General features: G+C 34.9%; 1 protein-coding gene across 3 annotated transcripts in view; it reads right to left on the bottom strand.

The window, feature by feature from the left end:
* The window catches only part of LOC149784695 (uncharacterized), a 98,853-nt gene that overhangs the window by 54,877 nt on the left and 26,343 nt on the right, over positions 1-17,633 (bottom strand). For all 3 annotated transcript variants that reach the window (XM_089932735.1, XM_089932733.1, XM_089932734.1), the window contains exons 5-10: positions 13,773-14,047; positions 13,224-13,334; positions 10,153-10,294; positions 8,898-9,040; positions 4,636-4,805; positions 2,538-2,669 (exon numbers count right to left, since the gene is read on the bottom strand). In XM_089932735.1, coding sequence (XP_089788861.1) covers positions 2,538-2,669; positions 4,636-4,805; positions 8,898-9,040; positions 10,153-10,294; positions 13,224-13,334; positions 13,773-14,047 — 973 coding nt within the window. The remainder of the gene's footprint in view (positions 1-2,537; positions 2,670-4,635; positions 4,806-8,897; positions 9,041-10,152; positions 10,295-13,223; positions 13,335-13,772; positions 14,048-17,633) is intronic.

Raw genomic sequence — 17,633 nt, 5'->3', positions numbered from 1 at the left:
TTGGTGAAGCATAGAGTTATAATCCTTGGGTCTTAGGTTAGATACCCACCCAGGACAGACCAGGTGAATTTGCTCAATGTGCCCTTTCGAAAGGTACTTAGCTCATATTTCCTCAGCATGTTATAGTCAATAATGTGTTAATAAGTGTCATGAAAAGAAAACGAATCTTATTTAAGATAATCCCATATATTAGTGTTGCATACTTTATAATTCAATAACTTTCATAAATTTTCCAGATGAGTAAATGAATTACAGTCTCTTTTTATAATGGCCTTTCCAGTAAAACAGACATGGGACCAAGCTAAGACACTGTCAATGTGAAAAAATCACCCATAAATGCAATTCAGATTTTTTTTAAATTTTCATACGAATTTCTTCAGTAATCAGGATATATTGGTATTTATATATTTAAAAACTGCCTTCCTTGGGTTCCATGTATGTTTCAATGAACAGCCCTAATGTAGCAAATAAAATATGGCATTATCTTACAGTATTGCTAAACAATGTTGTGTTACTTCAGAATAGATGACAAATGTTATGATCTTCTGATACAGCGGAATCAAACTCAAAACCACCTTGAGGGTTGCATGAGGTCATTTTTGATGGCCCAAGGGCCACACAACCTTTGTTATCTCTCATGACACCTTGTGATGCCAATCATTTTGGTGGTCATAGGGTACGGCTTGGCAGGGTGCATGCAGCTCATGGGCCACATGTTTGGGACCCCTGTTCTAGTATGACATTGGTAAATGTTAAAATTCATGTATAATCTTGGAATAAAGCAATATTTCCAAGTCCATTGCCTGACCCCTTGGTATTGCATAAGATCCACAATCCATTTCTTCACTCTCTGGTGTTACATGACATCCACAATCCATTTCTTCACTCTCTGGTGGTACAGGAGATCAACAATCCATTTCTTCCCTCTCTGATGTTACATGACATCCACAATCCATTTCTTCCCTCTCTGATGTTACATGACATCCACAATCCATTTCTTCACTCTCTGGTGGTACAGGACATCCACAATCCACTTCTTCCCTCTCTGATGTTACATGACATCCATGATCGATTTCTTCACTCTCTGGTGGTACAGGACATCCACAATCCATTTCTTCACTCTCTGATGTTACATGACATCCACAATCCATTTCTTCACTCTCTGATGTTACATGACATCCACAATCCATTTCTTCCCTCTCTGATGTTACATGACATCCACAATCCATTTCTTCACTCTCTGATGTTACATGACATCCACAATCCATTTCTTCACTCTCTGATGTTACATGACATCCACAATCCATTTCTTCACTCTCTGGTGGTACAGGACATCCACAATCCATTTCTTCACTCTCTGATGTTACATGACATCCACAATCCATTTCTTCACTCTCTGATGTTACATGACATCCACAATCCATTTCTTCACTCTGATAATGCATAACATCCACAATCCATTTCTTCACTCTCTGATGTTACATGACATCCACAATTCATTTCTTCACTCTCTGATGTTACATGACATCCACAATCCATTTCTTCACTTTCTGGTGTTACATGTCATCCACAATCCATTTCTTCACTCTCTGATGTTACATGACATCCACAATCCATTTCTTCACTCTCTGGTGTTACATGACATCCACAATCCATTTCTTCACTCTCTGGTGTTACATGACATTCACAATCCATTTCTTCCCTCTCTGGTGTTACATGACATGCACAATCCATTTCTTCACTTTATGGTGGTACATGACATCCACAATCCATTTCTTCACTCTCTGGTGGTACAGGACATCCACAATCCATTTCTTCACTCTCTGATATTACATGACATCCACAATCCATTTCTTCACTCTCTGATGTTACATGACATCCACAATCCATTTCTTCCCTCTCTGATGTTGCATAACATCCACAATCCATTTCTTTACTCTCTGATGTTACATGACATCCACAATCCATTTCTTCACTCTCTTGTGTTACAGGACATCCACAAGTATATTTCTCCAGTCTAGTATTGCACTGCATCCACAACTCCACTTCCTCACTATTGGTATTACATGACATATACAAATCCATCGCTGGTATTACACTTGATCAACAAACCCATCTCTGGTAATACACAACATCCACAGATCAATTTCCTTACTTGTGGTATTTCTAGACTCTTGAGATAAAATGCTGGCTCCTAACTTCTCCATTTACAAACTTTCAAAATTGTCCATAAAAGTAGAAATTAGCTTTTCTAGCTGTGTAACTGAGCATAATATTTGAAATATCACTTTTAATATTGCAAAATTGATGATACAGCACTTTTATCTATCTATCTATTTATCTCTGCTAGAGATGTACTCACCTTAACTAGTGTTAGAATGTATTATTTATTTCAACATTTTTCTATTCTTACCTCGGAAGTTTTACAATCTCAAAGTACAGGTTACACAGCCAGTGGTCAAGGTCTATTCTTACCTCGGAAGTTTGACAATCTCAAAGTACAGGTTACACAACCAGTGGTCCAGGTATATTCTTACCTGGGAAGTTTGACAATCTCAAAGTACAGGTTACACAGCCAGTGGTCAAGGTCTGAGGCGATCAGCTCCTCCACCTTCTCATGCTTGTCAATGGACACGTCCATCTCTCCACGCAAAAATGGACATTTGTACCTGGAGTAAATTTACAATTAAAATAAAATCAATTTGGGTTCACAAAGACATATCATACAGTTAGTGCCAACACTTTATGTTTGGTATAAAAAGAGTAATTGCTGATGTCTGATATAAATATAGAGCACAACATTACAGACAGTATCTGATACAAATATATAGCAAAAAATATAGATAGTATATATCATAATGCAGTTAACGTCTTTTCCTATAATAAAGATTATCACAACTATAGCTGAGATGCCAACCTCTGTGCATGCTTTTACTAGGAACCCTAGCGCTAAGTTTGTGGAATCAAAGCAGTCTGTCTAGAATAAATAATATGTTTATTAAAAGTAACAAACCTATACATACCAATGCATATTCCTAAAAGGCTATACAATCCAATGCATATTCCTAAAGGTCTATACAATCCAGTGCATATTCCTAAAAGCCTATATAATCCAATGCATATTCTTAAGGGCCTACACAATCCAATGCATACTCCTAAAAGCCTATATAATCCAATGCATATTCCTAAAAGCCAATATACAATCCAATGCATATTCCTAAAGGTCTATACAATCCATAGCATATTCCTAAAGGACAATACAATCCATAGCATATTCCTAAAGGACTATACAATCCACTGCATATTCATAAAGGACTATACAATCCAATGCATATTCCTAAAGGACTATATAATCCAATGCATATTCCTAAAAGCCAATACAATCCAAAGCATATTCCTAAAGGTCTATACAATCCATAGCATATTCCTAAAGGACAATACAATCCATAGCATATTCCTAAAGGACTATACAATCCAATGCATATTTATAAAGGACTATACAATCCAATGCATATTCATAAAGGCCTACACAATCGAATGCAGTCATAAAAGACTATACAATCCAATGAATATTCCAAAAGGTCTATACAATCCAATGAATATTCCTAAAGGCCTATATAAGCCAATGCATATTCCTAAAGGTTTATACAATCCAATGCATATTCCTAAAGACCTATACAATTCAATGGATATTCCTAAAGGTATAGACAATCCAATGAATATTCCTAAAGTCCCATACAATCCAATGGATATTCCTAAAGGCCTATAAAAGCTAGTGCATATTTCTAAAGGCCTATACAATCATTTCATGGTACTAGGTAGATAGTATGTACATAGCATGCAAAAAATATATGCTGTCATGAGCTAAGCATGAGATGTTAACCTTAGCCAGAATTCTAGCATGAACAATGTCAAAGAAATTAATTTAAAATATAAAATGTTACCAAAGTGAAGTGTAAAATATGGGTCTTAGTGACCTTCTTTTACAATAAGAGTATAGTAATCATCATGATTGATGCAATCAGCAAGTTTCATGCACATACACCATCATCTCCCTTACCTGCCTCAAAATAACCTATTTGTGTTACTGTGTTGTACAATGCCAAACCAAAAACAAACCATTCCCTAGAGGTAAGTGTCACGAAATACAATACAAACTGTTTCCAAGGAGACAGGAAGAAGGATTTATTGATATGCAATGAAGCTGTAAACACAAACAAGCTTTACATATACAGACACTGATGCTGGATGTAGTCCGATACCTCACCTCTACTATATACAGGAAAGCTAAAATGTTACAAGCCTAAACAACTCTGTGTTCCTGAACACTTTTAATACAATTCAGTTCAAATGAACATATCTAATTTATCTCAAAGGCTTTATAGCTGCATGATTATTAAAACGTTTTTAAGAAGATTATATACTTATATACTGTGGATTACGAACTTAACAATGATCTCAAAGCTAACTGTCAAGTTACCCACGATGTCATTATATACGGATAATCATGAGCAAATATTGTTTCATTAATAAGACATTTGTACCTAACCTTTATGCAAAGGTTGCCGCTATATGGAATAGTGTACAGCATTCAAATATAGCTCTAAACAGAAAGTATGCAATTAAACTGCTTACCTTCCCTCGATGATTTCAAACTGAGCATCACATATTGGAAAGCAACCCCAGCCTACCACTCTGTCCGTGTGGACAACAGCACCCCTCAGGAGAAAGAGTTCAAATATCAGAACCATCCCAGGACGGATTGATGCCTTTGGAGGGACCACAGTGAACATGCTTTGGTCCAGCTACAAAGAAAATGAAATTGAATTAAGATAATTTCATGCATGGTAACACATCTACCTGGATATTTCAGAAATAAACCGAAACCGCTCTTGACATCAAAATAAAATTGAAACAAAATCTTTATGGATAATTCTTATGGAATGAGGTAAACAAAATTTTATATCCTATGGAATAAGGTAGACAAAAGGTCTTAGTTTTAACTTTATGACCATAAGAAAGTATTTAGAACTAAGGCATACAGATTCTTCATAATGTGACAACTGTGAACAACACAATGACCATGCAGATCTCTTTAGAAACCAAATCACAGTTTATCAGGAAACAATATCAGGAAAAACTTTAAGTTGAATTTATCTAGAAATTGCTGAGAAAAAAAAAAGTAAAATGTCATCACTAACAGAAAAGTGAGACCTGTATTACCATTCTTTGGTATTTTACACCTGACAGTTGAATGTACCATTTACACTTTCTAATAGCATGTCAATATTTCACCAACTGAACTTCAAATATGAGAAAAACTACAGTCTGCTTCAAGTTTTATCCAGTAAACTGTAAAAAGTGCTGACTTTCAGATATACTCTCCCATTTAAAAAAATAAATTGTCAAAACTTAGAATTACCTCCCCTTACAAGTGCATGTAGCTTGTTTACAGTCAATAGAGAAACAAAATTAGTGTGTGTGTTTTGCATTTTTACATACTCTTTTAGTCATATTTCGATGATGTCTGCAGTGCGACAGTTTATAGTGATGTCTAGCATTTGGACATCATGCAGCAGACATGTAGCATCATGTCCTACCCAATCACATTATCCTGACACCAGGCTGACCAGTCCTAACACTAACCTCTTAATGCTGAGTGTCAAGCATTATCCTTTTTGTAAGTCTTTGGTATTACTCAGCCGGGGTTCGAACCCGCAATCTCCCGCATCCCAGGTGGACGCGCTAACTTACAGACCTACCAACCTAACAAGATTGCCTCAGTAAGGCATCTGATTTTTTCCATAAGTCTGACCAGTTTTCAGTAAGGTGTAACAAAATATCATATATTGCTATTATCAAGTCGGAAAATGTGTATTTAAAAAGTTCGGCATTGATGGTAAGCATTATGTTCATCTGAAAGGTTTGTAAAGTACATGACTTTGTACACTTTAATTACCTCTAGTACAGTTACACAAACTTCAGTCTCTAACCCTATGTAGCTCAACGGATTGTTGCTATCTTGCAAGCTGACTTAATTCTTGGAATTTTTTCCACAGCTGACACGGCTGCAATCGTATCTCCTGCCATGTGACATACTCAAATCAACATGTCATGTCCAGTAAACGTAATTGTGCCCTTTCCTGCTTCTATTCAAAACAATCTTACTATTCCTTTTTATTCTTCTGTACTGATTATTAAAATGTTTTTAAGAAGATTATTCATTTCTTTCAATAATCAACAGTTTGATCATGCCTGGAAAAAACATATGAGGTACAACTATAAGCTAGTCTGGTTCTCTAACTAATTCCACTAAAGCTAATGTGAAACCCAGGTCCAAATTAAATGCAGATTACCCAATTATGTATATTATATTTTACCTCATCATTCATATTTCCATAGTTTTTCCTTCTATGCGTTGAGTCTGAATTTTATGGATCATTTTCGTAAGAATTACAGCAAAATCATAAAGGTCGGTCGGTCTGTCTAACCACTAGGCCATCAGAAACTAATTTACATCATTAGAAAAGAAGCAGTATCATTACAGAAACCATCTTGTTGATGAATCTTTAATAGAGAAGCCAAAAACACAGATTGTAAGGCAATACCACTTCAAAATCTTGAGAAACTAATATTACTGGCCCAAACAAAAACAATTTTTTTAAAAATTAAGAATAGTTTTGTGATCACCAAGACACAGCCACGAATGAAGCTGAATGACTCAGTAGCCACTAATGCTTGAAAAACTGACTCAAATGGAAATTTAATTAGTGTGCTTTTGCCCCCTTACATTTTTTATCATGCTCCATCTTAAATGCCATGCAAGTTGCAAATCTGGCTACTTCAAAAAAATAATAATAATTTGCCAGAGAAACCTCTGAGCAACAAAATATGACAAAATTTCTTTTTTAACTTCTTGAAACACAATGGTAAATGATTAATCTTTTGTCCTTTCTACCATCCCATATCATGAGTTAGATTGTCTCCATACTTGGAAATAAAGCTATCAATTTTGTGTACAAAACAATGCATGTGACCCATGGATAGTAAGCAATACTATTTCTGTTCTATATATTTTGTTAGTTTACCTATAACTGGTGTTCACTTGTCCTTAATGAATAATATTGAGATGTATGTGTTTGATGAACACTGCTCACACATACAGTATATAGTGGATGAAAATATTTGAGTTTTTCACCCATGAGATGAAATGTGTCCGTTATTCACTCGTTTCAAGCAAATATTCTTTTTATTTCATGCTCACATATGTTAGCTACCTAAAGTTTGTGACATAGTGAATTAGCAGATTTCTTATGGTAATGTCAGCTGCTGACCATACATGTTTTGCTGTGCAATGTGTACCTGCGCACAAAATTAGTTCCACATCAGATTGATAAAAATTAACTGATATTTCCAGAATAACAAACTACAAGTTTCAAGGATAACAGACAGGGATTATTAATAAGAAAACAACCACTACATAAGGAAAAAGTAGTTCACTGACAGAAAATCAAAGGGAGGTAAATATGTTCTGACCCCAAAAAGTAGTTCCTGAAGTGAAAAAATATTGTTATTATTTCACTACAGTGAAATATCAAAAGTGTTTTAATTAGAAAATCAAGTAATTCACTACTTAGCATAAAATAAATATAGGTTACTGCATTTGTATGGGAAAATAGGAACATGTTTTTATTTCTGAATAATAAAGTATGACCTTAGGAGTACAATATTATTTCGAACAAGCGAGTTCATATTTTCCCATGCAATAATAACTGCAGTAACGTTTTTATTATCTACTCATTTGTTTTCCTACCAAAGACTTAACAGAAAAGAGTACACTACCAGAAACAACATAACTGAATTTTAGCTATTTTTTCAAAATAAATACACAGCTGTAGATTCATAAGTATGCAGTAACAATATTAATGCACACATAGCACCGCCCAGCAACCTTTGAACTTAGAGGTGTGCTTATATTAACTTAAAAAATTTCGCATTTTGGGCTACTTAAAACTGAAATTTGGAGTCACATTTTGAATAAATGCTCAGTGGGAAAACATTTCCGGTTGTTTGGAATGGACATATTTGCTTTCTGTTTATCCAACTCAATTTTGCTTTTCTGCTTATAATCAATTCAGTGCAGTAAGGGCAGTGTGATTTCAGTTGGAAATGTAGTCAAAATTATAGTACAATTTCAGTGTGTATCAAGTTTTCCAATTACATAGGTCATGTCATTTGGATTTGAAGAACTAAGAAAATATATTACGAGGAAATTCAAGATGCATAAATGTAAGTATATCTATAACCATTCATATTATCAGCTAAAGAAGATATGTCATTTTCATGCTTGATGTTGGAGGGACCCACCTATTACAAGTATCATATAGGGTATGCCTTCTATCGCTAGCCTAACATTGTATACCAATAGTTAAATGGGGAAATTTCCAAAGCAACTGTTGCGTGACAGTCCATTTAACCTGCAGAAATAATAATTTTTCATCGTCTTGGCTTATTGACTCTGATGCTCTTTTTCTCTTCCAAAACCTTCAGTTGCATTTTTTCTTGAATTTATTGTTTTGACTGACTTATAAAATGGCATGTCTCTGATAGATGTGTGATATCCCTTGGCCTCAATATGCTTTCCATGATATTTGTATAGACCCTTGAGAGCACTGGTCACAGTCTGAACCATTCCATTGTGAAAAGTTATTAATATTTCTCCCAAATAACTGCCTATGGCTGAACTTACCAAATGCAATTCTGCATATCTATCCACATTGTGAAATTTACCAAAACAAAAGACTACAGAGGATGGCCTGATTACCCACCTGGATTATATTATTTAAATAAGGCAAACATAATGAAATACAACAAGTGATATCTCTTTACAATAATACCTTCATCTCGACATTGTAGAAGAGTCCATCATGACCAACTGGTAGAGTTGCTCCTCCCCACAGCTGACCCTTCATCTTGGACCACCTTAATACATGGCCACCCAGTCTATCATATAACGATACCATCATTACATAACGCCCACCTGAAAAACGTAACAAATACAAAAATAATATTCCTCTCTTGTAAGGTCTCTACTAAAGAGAGGACACATTTTGTTCAAAAGTTACTATATCCTGCACCAAGGTAGTATTTGCCATTTTGAGTTCCTTCCCCCAAACAAATACCACACCAGAGGTCATGCCTTTTAAAATTTCATCTTGGAATTACTGTAAGGCAGGCCTTCAGAGACTATTGTACAGCATGGATCACCTGTACAAATATTTTCTGATTTGATTGTACATGCTGGCCCTGCATTTTATTGTACACTCAGGTCCTAAATTAGACCAGGTCCTCAAACCTCAAACAAGGAGAAAACACAAGCTCAAAATTTCAAATTAGTAATGACACTTACCATGCACTTGTATCATCAAAATTCAGCAGTGACACAAATCAAGATAATTCTCAAAGTTCTGTGACTCTAGCTGTATTCCAATTACAACTATATACTGACATAGTTCTATCACTCTAACTTTCTTCTAATTAAAGTTATTGATTCTCGGTGTTTTGGGACTTGGAGCTTAAACTGGAGTTTCTTGCTCAAAAAGGTTAATTCAACTCTTGTGAACGTGGGGCCTGGCCTCATTAGTACTTAAGAATTTGAGGTTTGATCTCAGTGAGGACCAGAGAATGTGGGGTTTAGTTTCATTGAGCACCTGAGAATATTGGTTTTGGTCTCAATGAGGACATGAGAACATGGAGTTTTGTCTCACTGAGGACCTGAGAGAATGGGGTCTTATCTCATACAGGACCTGTGAATATTGAATCTGATCTCATTTATCAACATCTATTTATCCAATAAACACATGATACTACAAATATGAACAATTTCTGACCCAGTCCATTATAAACTGTATGTGTTTAATAGATAACTGCCTTTATCAGACATTTCAGTGGCAACACTAATGAGTTAATAAATGAGATCAGACTTTATTTGATATAAAATAAATGAGATCAGACTCTATTTTGTTTCAAATAAATGAGATCAGACTCACAGGTATATTATGATACACCTGTCCATACCAAGCACTGTGATTCCATAATTATGATACTGAAACACTAGTTACAATACATATTATCAAAAATGTGCAGCCATACCCGGGAGCTTGTCTTTGACACCCCTGAGACACTTCAGCTTGACCTGGATGGGTTGAGGTGTCTTATCCCAGTCCACCTTCCAGCGTCTTCCCTTGCTGCCTCCATACTGTCCATCTGCCATCATTAGGTCACCATAGAATGTCTGAAATTGGATAGACACAGCTGTTGGAAGTCAAGATGTATTTTGTCCCATGTATTTGTAAGTTGGAGATAAAACATAACTGTGCATTGGTCACCAAAGTTTACCCAAGATTTTTTTAATTATTTGCAGAGATGTGAAACCATACTTCTTTGAAACAGAAATCTCAGCCTTTAAGTATCAGATCTGGACATAAAAAAGGAATAACTGAATGACATTATATGTATAAGATTACAAGGCTCCCAAAATTTAACCGCAAAATTTACAGTTTTAATTAGAAAATTAATCACTGTTTGTATGCCAATTTTCACAAGCAATAATGATGAAGGTAAATATGGAAAGCTGGACCAGGAGTCAAACTCAAGAATATTCTTTGTGATTTTACACCTGGGATATCTGAGTTGACATTTTTATCTGATTCCTATAAGCCTTCCTCACTGTTTTTTTAATGCTGACTGACTTGTGTATCCACAGAACCCCAGGTGTGAAAACCACACTATGCTATCAAATTTATTGGGAAGAATTACTAATTCAAAAGTTGTGAAACATGTAACACTCACGCAACTAAACTCTAACATTCAATGCACTGAGCAGACATCAAATCTTTTCACAAAATGTTATATTTCCATGCCAGAGTTTATACAGAATTCTGAATGATAAATTCAAAGACTTTTCCCAAATTTTCAAAGACTACAAACACAGATTTCCAAGACCTATTTTCGCTAACATTTAGTATACAGGTTATGTTATCTGACAAATGCAAAATACTACGATACTGTTTAATGATGAAATTAAACTGAACAGGTCATCAAAATAAAGAAACCAGGAAAATGTGATTAGTGATTACATCCGAATCAAACAACCATAACAAATTTTATTTGTCATTATGGAAAGAAATTAAAATGTTTGGCTTTATTTCAATTTTCAAAGACTTTTAAAGACCTCTGTGTAATTTGCTCAATTTTCCCAAACTTTCAAGGGCTTGAAAATGCTACCTCATTTGTCCCAAACTATCAAAGACCATCAAAGACCGTATGAACCCTGCATGCAGTTTAACAGCCAAACCTCATTCTGCTTCTTCCACAATACAATTTTATCAGCTCAGTTGGTTTTGACATAATATGAGTCTTCAGATAAGCAAACATCATCAGTCTCAAAGGTACTAAATTACAGTTTTATATAAGATACTAAATGTGGATATTAGAGTTTTATATGGGATACTAAATGTGGATGCTACATCTTGATATAGGATACCAACTGTGGATATTACAGTTTGATATAGGATACTAAATGTGGATATTACATCCTGATATAGGATACTAATTGTAATCTTTTTACAGTGGCTTATTTCAATCTACATATAGTATGTACAAATATTAGCGCTTAAAATTGCTGATGTTTTAGCCATCTTCAAATCTCTTTCAAAATGACAAATTTTAACAACAAACATAGAAAAGTGCCTGTAAGTTGTAATAAATAGATGTCATTATATTTCTGATAATTTGTACAAACATGTAGCATTGAGCTGTGTTGAAAAAAGGTAAATGAAAACCTAAAATCTGAAAACTTATTTCACCCAAGATTTGGGAAGTTTTTACTGATAAGCTACAAAACCAAGAAATCGAGTAGACAAGACTAACACAGAACTTGGCAATAAAACAATCACAGTGCTCTCTCATTCTAATCACAGTACTCTGTCAGTATAATTGCAGTACTCCCTCAGTATAATTGCAGTAATCCCTTGATATAATTACAGTACTCCATCAATATAATTACCATACTCCCCCATTATAAGTACAGTACTCCCTCAGTATAATTACATTACTCCCTCATTATAATTACAGTTCTCCCTCAGTATAATTACATTACTCCCTCAGTATAATTACCATACTCCCCCATTATAAGTACAGTACTCCCTCAGTATAATTACATTACTCCCTCAGTATAATTGCAGTAATCCCTCAATATAGGTACAGTACTCCCTCAGTATAATTAGAGTGCTCCCTCATTATAATTACAGTACTCCCTCAGTATAACTGCAGTACTCTTATTATAACACTATCCATGGGAAGCACACATTTTATTGAGTTACAGTGAATTGCCTTTTAATGAAGCAGCAAATGATACAAATAATTTGGCTACCAGTCAATAAAGTGTGATCCATGACCATGCTTACTTCTGTAAGAGGAACTGTGTTATAATAAGGGTCTTATAATATGAACCATATTATAAAAAGGGCTTATAATACGAACCATGTTATAATAAGGGCCTTATAATATGAACCATGTTATAATAAGGGCCTTATAATATGAACCATGTTATAAAAAGGCTTTATAAAATGAACCATGTTATAATAAGGGCCTCATAATTGAACCATGTTATAATAAGGGCCTTATAAAATATGAACCATGTTATAAAGAAGGACCCTATAACATGAACCATGTTATAAAGAAGGGCCCTATAACATGAACCATGTTTTAATAAGGGCCTTATAATATGAACCATATTATAAAGAAGGACCCTATAACATGAACCATGTTATAAAGAAGGACCCTATAACAGGAACCATCTTAAAACAAAAAATTATGTAACAGAATTTTTTTTAAAATAAGGGCTTTATAACATGAACCATGTCATAGTGAAGGATAAGAGCCATGTTATAATGAGGGATCCTATAACAGGAACTAGGTCATAATGAAGGGCCCAATAACAGGATCCATGTTATAATGAAGGACCTGATAAAAGAAACCATACTATAGTGAAGGGCCTTGTAACAGGAACCATATTATAATGAAGGCCCAATAACAGTAATTATGTTATAATGAAGGGCCTTGCAACAGGAACCATGCTATAATGAAGGGCCTTGTAATGTGTAACAATGGATAATCTTGTAATAAAAGAGCACTGTACAATGAATAAAATCAATACTGACCTTGACCTCTCCCTTCCTCTTCTCCAGGACACTGATTAGCTGACTTTCAGCCCGCCTGAAGGCTAAATGGAGTCGGTCCATTAGAAGCTTCTCACGCTGAAGAAGGATTTCCTGGATATTGAAAAAAACAAGAAATCTTTAGAAAGCCTCATTTGTCAGACAAGCCTAATCCTACTTTAACACTGAACTCACTTAATCAATTAGAGTACTGCTTCACTGCAATAAATAGATTTAGATAAATATTGATAGATTTTTAAAATGGAGTGTTACTGATGATAGAGAGTTGATTCCATACACTATTTAACAGTCCATTATGACAGTAATAACTGTACACAGAAATTTTCAAACACATTGTATCATAGAGTTAACCAAGATGATGTGTGACTCATACAGTAGTAATCTTCCTACAAGCATGATGCAATTACAGCTGAGCAAAACAGTCATATTCTTAACATCTCTGTATTTTAGCAATTATATTAATTAAGCAAACATTTTTTAAAACTTTTAAGAGAGTATTTGTCATGGTACTAGGTCAATCATTATACACACCTCCCGCCTGGCGACTTCTGTTCTTTTGTCTTTAGTGAATTTGGCTACATGTTTCTTGGCCTCTTCTTCACGGGCAAGAATTTCCTGCTCACGCTCTCTTCGTAGCTTTGCCTCCTGTTCCATGTATCTAATGTGCTCATCACGAAGGTGTTTTTCCTCCTCCTGTACCTCATCCAGTTTGATGTGCCCAAGCATCACCACATCCTCTTTGATTCCTTCCTCAAAACTTTCAAGGTATGGGCTCATCTCCTCCGTCTCCAACCGCTGACGCAGTTCTGATAAGAAAGGAAAATTTACAGATGTTCACCATATTACTATGCCCCCACCCTTTCCCTGCTTCACCTGTGAAGGATTTTTTCATATTTATTGTCCATAAAAAGTAAATTCTTGAGTAAGAACAAATAACAAATCTAGATAAACAGTCTGCATGTGTTGGCATACTGACCATATATAAACAGTCTGCATGTGTTGGCATACTGACCATATATAAACAATCTGCATGTGTTGGCATACTGACCATATATAAACAGTCTGCATGTGTTGGCATACGGACAATATATAAACAATCTGTATGTGTTGGCATACTGACCATATATTAACAGTCTGCATGTGTTGGCATCCTGACGTAAAAAAATAGTCTGCATTTGTTGGTGTAATGACTACATAAATAGTCTGCAGTGTAGGTATACTGACTACATATAAACAGTCTGCATGTGTTGGCATACTTATGATCATACCAAAAAAGGGGCTAGCCAGAGCTGAGCCTTTTTCTCTCACATCCTGTTACAGCAAATCTGCATCTTGGTAAGACTGGATGCAAGTTGGGACAAATGGACAGTATGTTGGCATAGTAAAGATTTCAATCCAGTTTTGTACTTTGCACAGAGTTAACTTCTTATGGCAAAAGTCAATCCAAACATTTGAAATATGTGGTCATGCATGTTGTTGGCAACATGAATTAGTTAATTAAAGAATTTAACACACACCAGATGTTGGTGGTATCTAATTCACTATGATTACCACAGGATTCAAACTGCTGGTATATAATTTAGTATGATTACCATAGGATTGAAACTGCTGGTATCTTATTTACTGTAGCTACCACAGGATTCAAACTGGTATGAAATTCACTATAACTACCACAGAAATCAAACTGCTGGTACCTAATTCAGTATGTTTACCAATGGGTTCAAATTGCCAGTATCTAGCTTAGTATGATTACTACAGGGTTCAAGCTGCTGGTATCTAATGCAATATGATTACCACTGGGTTTGAACTGCAAGTATCTAGTCTAGTATTACTACAACAGGGTTAACACATTAACCCCTAGCGATGACTTAACGAGGCAGGAGGTAGTAGCCTACTGCCGAGCTCTCTCGCATCATGGTCATGCATGATACACTAAAGTGGGTGGTATTATATAAAGGTAGACAGATGTAGCTCTACAATGATACCAAATAATCTGGAATATCTAGTTGCACTACAAAATACAAATTAAAAAAACTCATATTTTGGACCCAACTTTTTTCTACCCAAAATTTGCCCGTGGTTGGAATCCGATTTTGTGTTTGGATTTTAGACTTTTCGGTCTCAGATCTAAGGCAAACCAGTATGAACTGCAAACAGACAGATGAGCCTTTGCAAAAAGTAGGATAAGATGGACATTTGGAATAAAGAGTGGTCTCGATACAAAAAAATAGCTCCATTTAGCAAATAAAAAAAAAACCAACTCCAACTGTTACCCTTCTGCTCATGCGCGAGTCGAACAGCCAATGAAAAACGATGTTTCTAACACAACTAGGCAGTATGTTATTGAAAGATTATGGGGGATTTGGTGTTTTTGGATCTATTCAGAAATAGCTTTCAAAATGTGTTTCCAACTCGATTTTCAGGCAAAAATGTCAAAAACCTCCAGGGGTTAATGTGTTAAAACTGCCAGTATCTAGTCTAGTATGACTACAACAGGGTTAAAACTGCCAGTATCTAGTCTAGTATGACTACAACAGGGTTAATACTGCCAGTATCTAGTCTAGTATGACTACAACAGGGTTAATACCACTAGTATTTTGCCTAGTATGACTACAACAGGGTTAAAACTGCCAGTATCTAGTCTAGTATGACTACAACAGGGTTTGAACTGCCAGTATCTAGTCTAGTATGACTACAACAGGGTTAATACTGCCAGTATCTAGTCTAGTATGACTACAACAGGGTTAATACTGCTAGTATCTTGTCTAGTATGACTACAACAGGGTTAATACTGCTAGTATTTTGTCTAGTATGGCTACAACAGGGTTATAACAGCCAGAAGCTAGTCTAGTATGACTACAACAGGGTTACAACTGCCAGTATCTAATCTAGTACAACTACAACAGTGTTAAAACTGCCAGTATCTAGTCTAGTATGACTACAACAGGGTTAAAACTGCCAGTATCTAGCTTAGTAAGATTGCCACACAATTCCAATTACAGGGTAAAAATGAAGAATTTCTGCTATTTTTTAAAACATTCTTGCTAACTCACAAGCTGGATTTAAATAAGTTAAATTTAATAAGTAGGACTTAAAAATAAAATAAAATCAACAGCTATGCTGAAAGAAAAGTTTATTTTGAATCATATGAGATGAAATGAGTCCCATTTTTATAGTTTTCACTGCACACACTGATGACAACCATAAGTGTCAAAACGTGAAAGTTTCTCAAACTATGGAGCATAACCTTAATTGCAATCTGCAGCAAACATGGCAATAAAAAAAACTTGGAAAGTATAGTACGTGTATATTGTTTAGGATCATTTGGTTACTATTAGTCACCTGTCTGGAGAGAGTTATTATAATTTTAATCAATTACCTTGAGTCCTTACAAAAAGACTAATGCCATATTGGTTGAAAACTGACAAGTATTGAAACCATCTCTGATATTATCAAGAAACTCTAATACACCAAATTTGGTATTAAAATGATTTTCTTATCTGCTTTTAAACTTCTTTGCCATGGACTTTGACCTTGAACATGGCATCATCAATGAAGATCATTGACCTTTAATTTTTCAACAATGTCATGATATAACCACATGCTACATTTTGTTAAATTAATTTATTATTTGAGGAAAACTGCAAGGTATTCTTTAGAAACACTCACACACTGAGTTTGATCAAAAATCTATTTTTGCTTATGTTATCATGCTCACAATCAATTACAGCTAAACACAAGGACCTTGAACCTCAAAATCAATCAAACTAAGAGTGCTTTTTATCAATTTGGAATTGGATTGTAACTAAATGCAAGATCATGTCAAAATTAATTTGTCAAGTAGCTATGTTCAAAAGTTCGAGAAAGTATAAAAATCTCTGACTTGACCCCAAAGTCAATTAGGTCTGTTTTCTGAACTCCTTCATAGAAGTGCCAATATGTTGGTGGTTCGATTTTGCATTTTCATTCAGAAGCAATTAAATATTAGAATAAGCATTTTTTTCAAAACTCAAAGTTAACGACAAAATATTCATGCAAGAATAGAGATAAAAAAGTTTTTGCATGATGACTATAGTTCCATTTTAGTTGGTCAGATAAGCATTGAAAACCAATTACATATTTCTAAATTGTTTTGCAAAAACCCCACATTGATACCACCCACCTTACAGGAGAAATAGCCATAAAAAGATTTGCTGAAAGGCTTCAATGTAACTATATTGGAGTTCTGATCGGCGGCATTTTAGATACAGAAAGAAGTATATAATGCAGGAAAGAAAAAAAAATGAAATATTTACAAAATTACAAAACAAAATTTTAAAAAATTAAGAAATTGGTATCTGTTCAGGAAACGTGGTTGCATAGCAATTTTTCAAATTGTGGAAGGTAACATTG

This window comes from Sinohyriopsis cumingii, chromosome 14, assembly GCF_028554795.1.
Source record: "Sinohyriopsis cumingii isolate HCF-2022 chromosome 14, ASM2855479v2, whole genome shotgun sequence".
In the NCBI taxonomy this organism is placed as follows: Eukaryota; Metazoa; Mollusca; class Bivalvia; order Unionida; family Unionidae; genus Sinohyriopsis; species Sinohyriopsis cumingii.
This window is presented reverse-complemented; position numbering and strand designations above follow the sequence as displayed.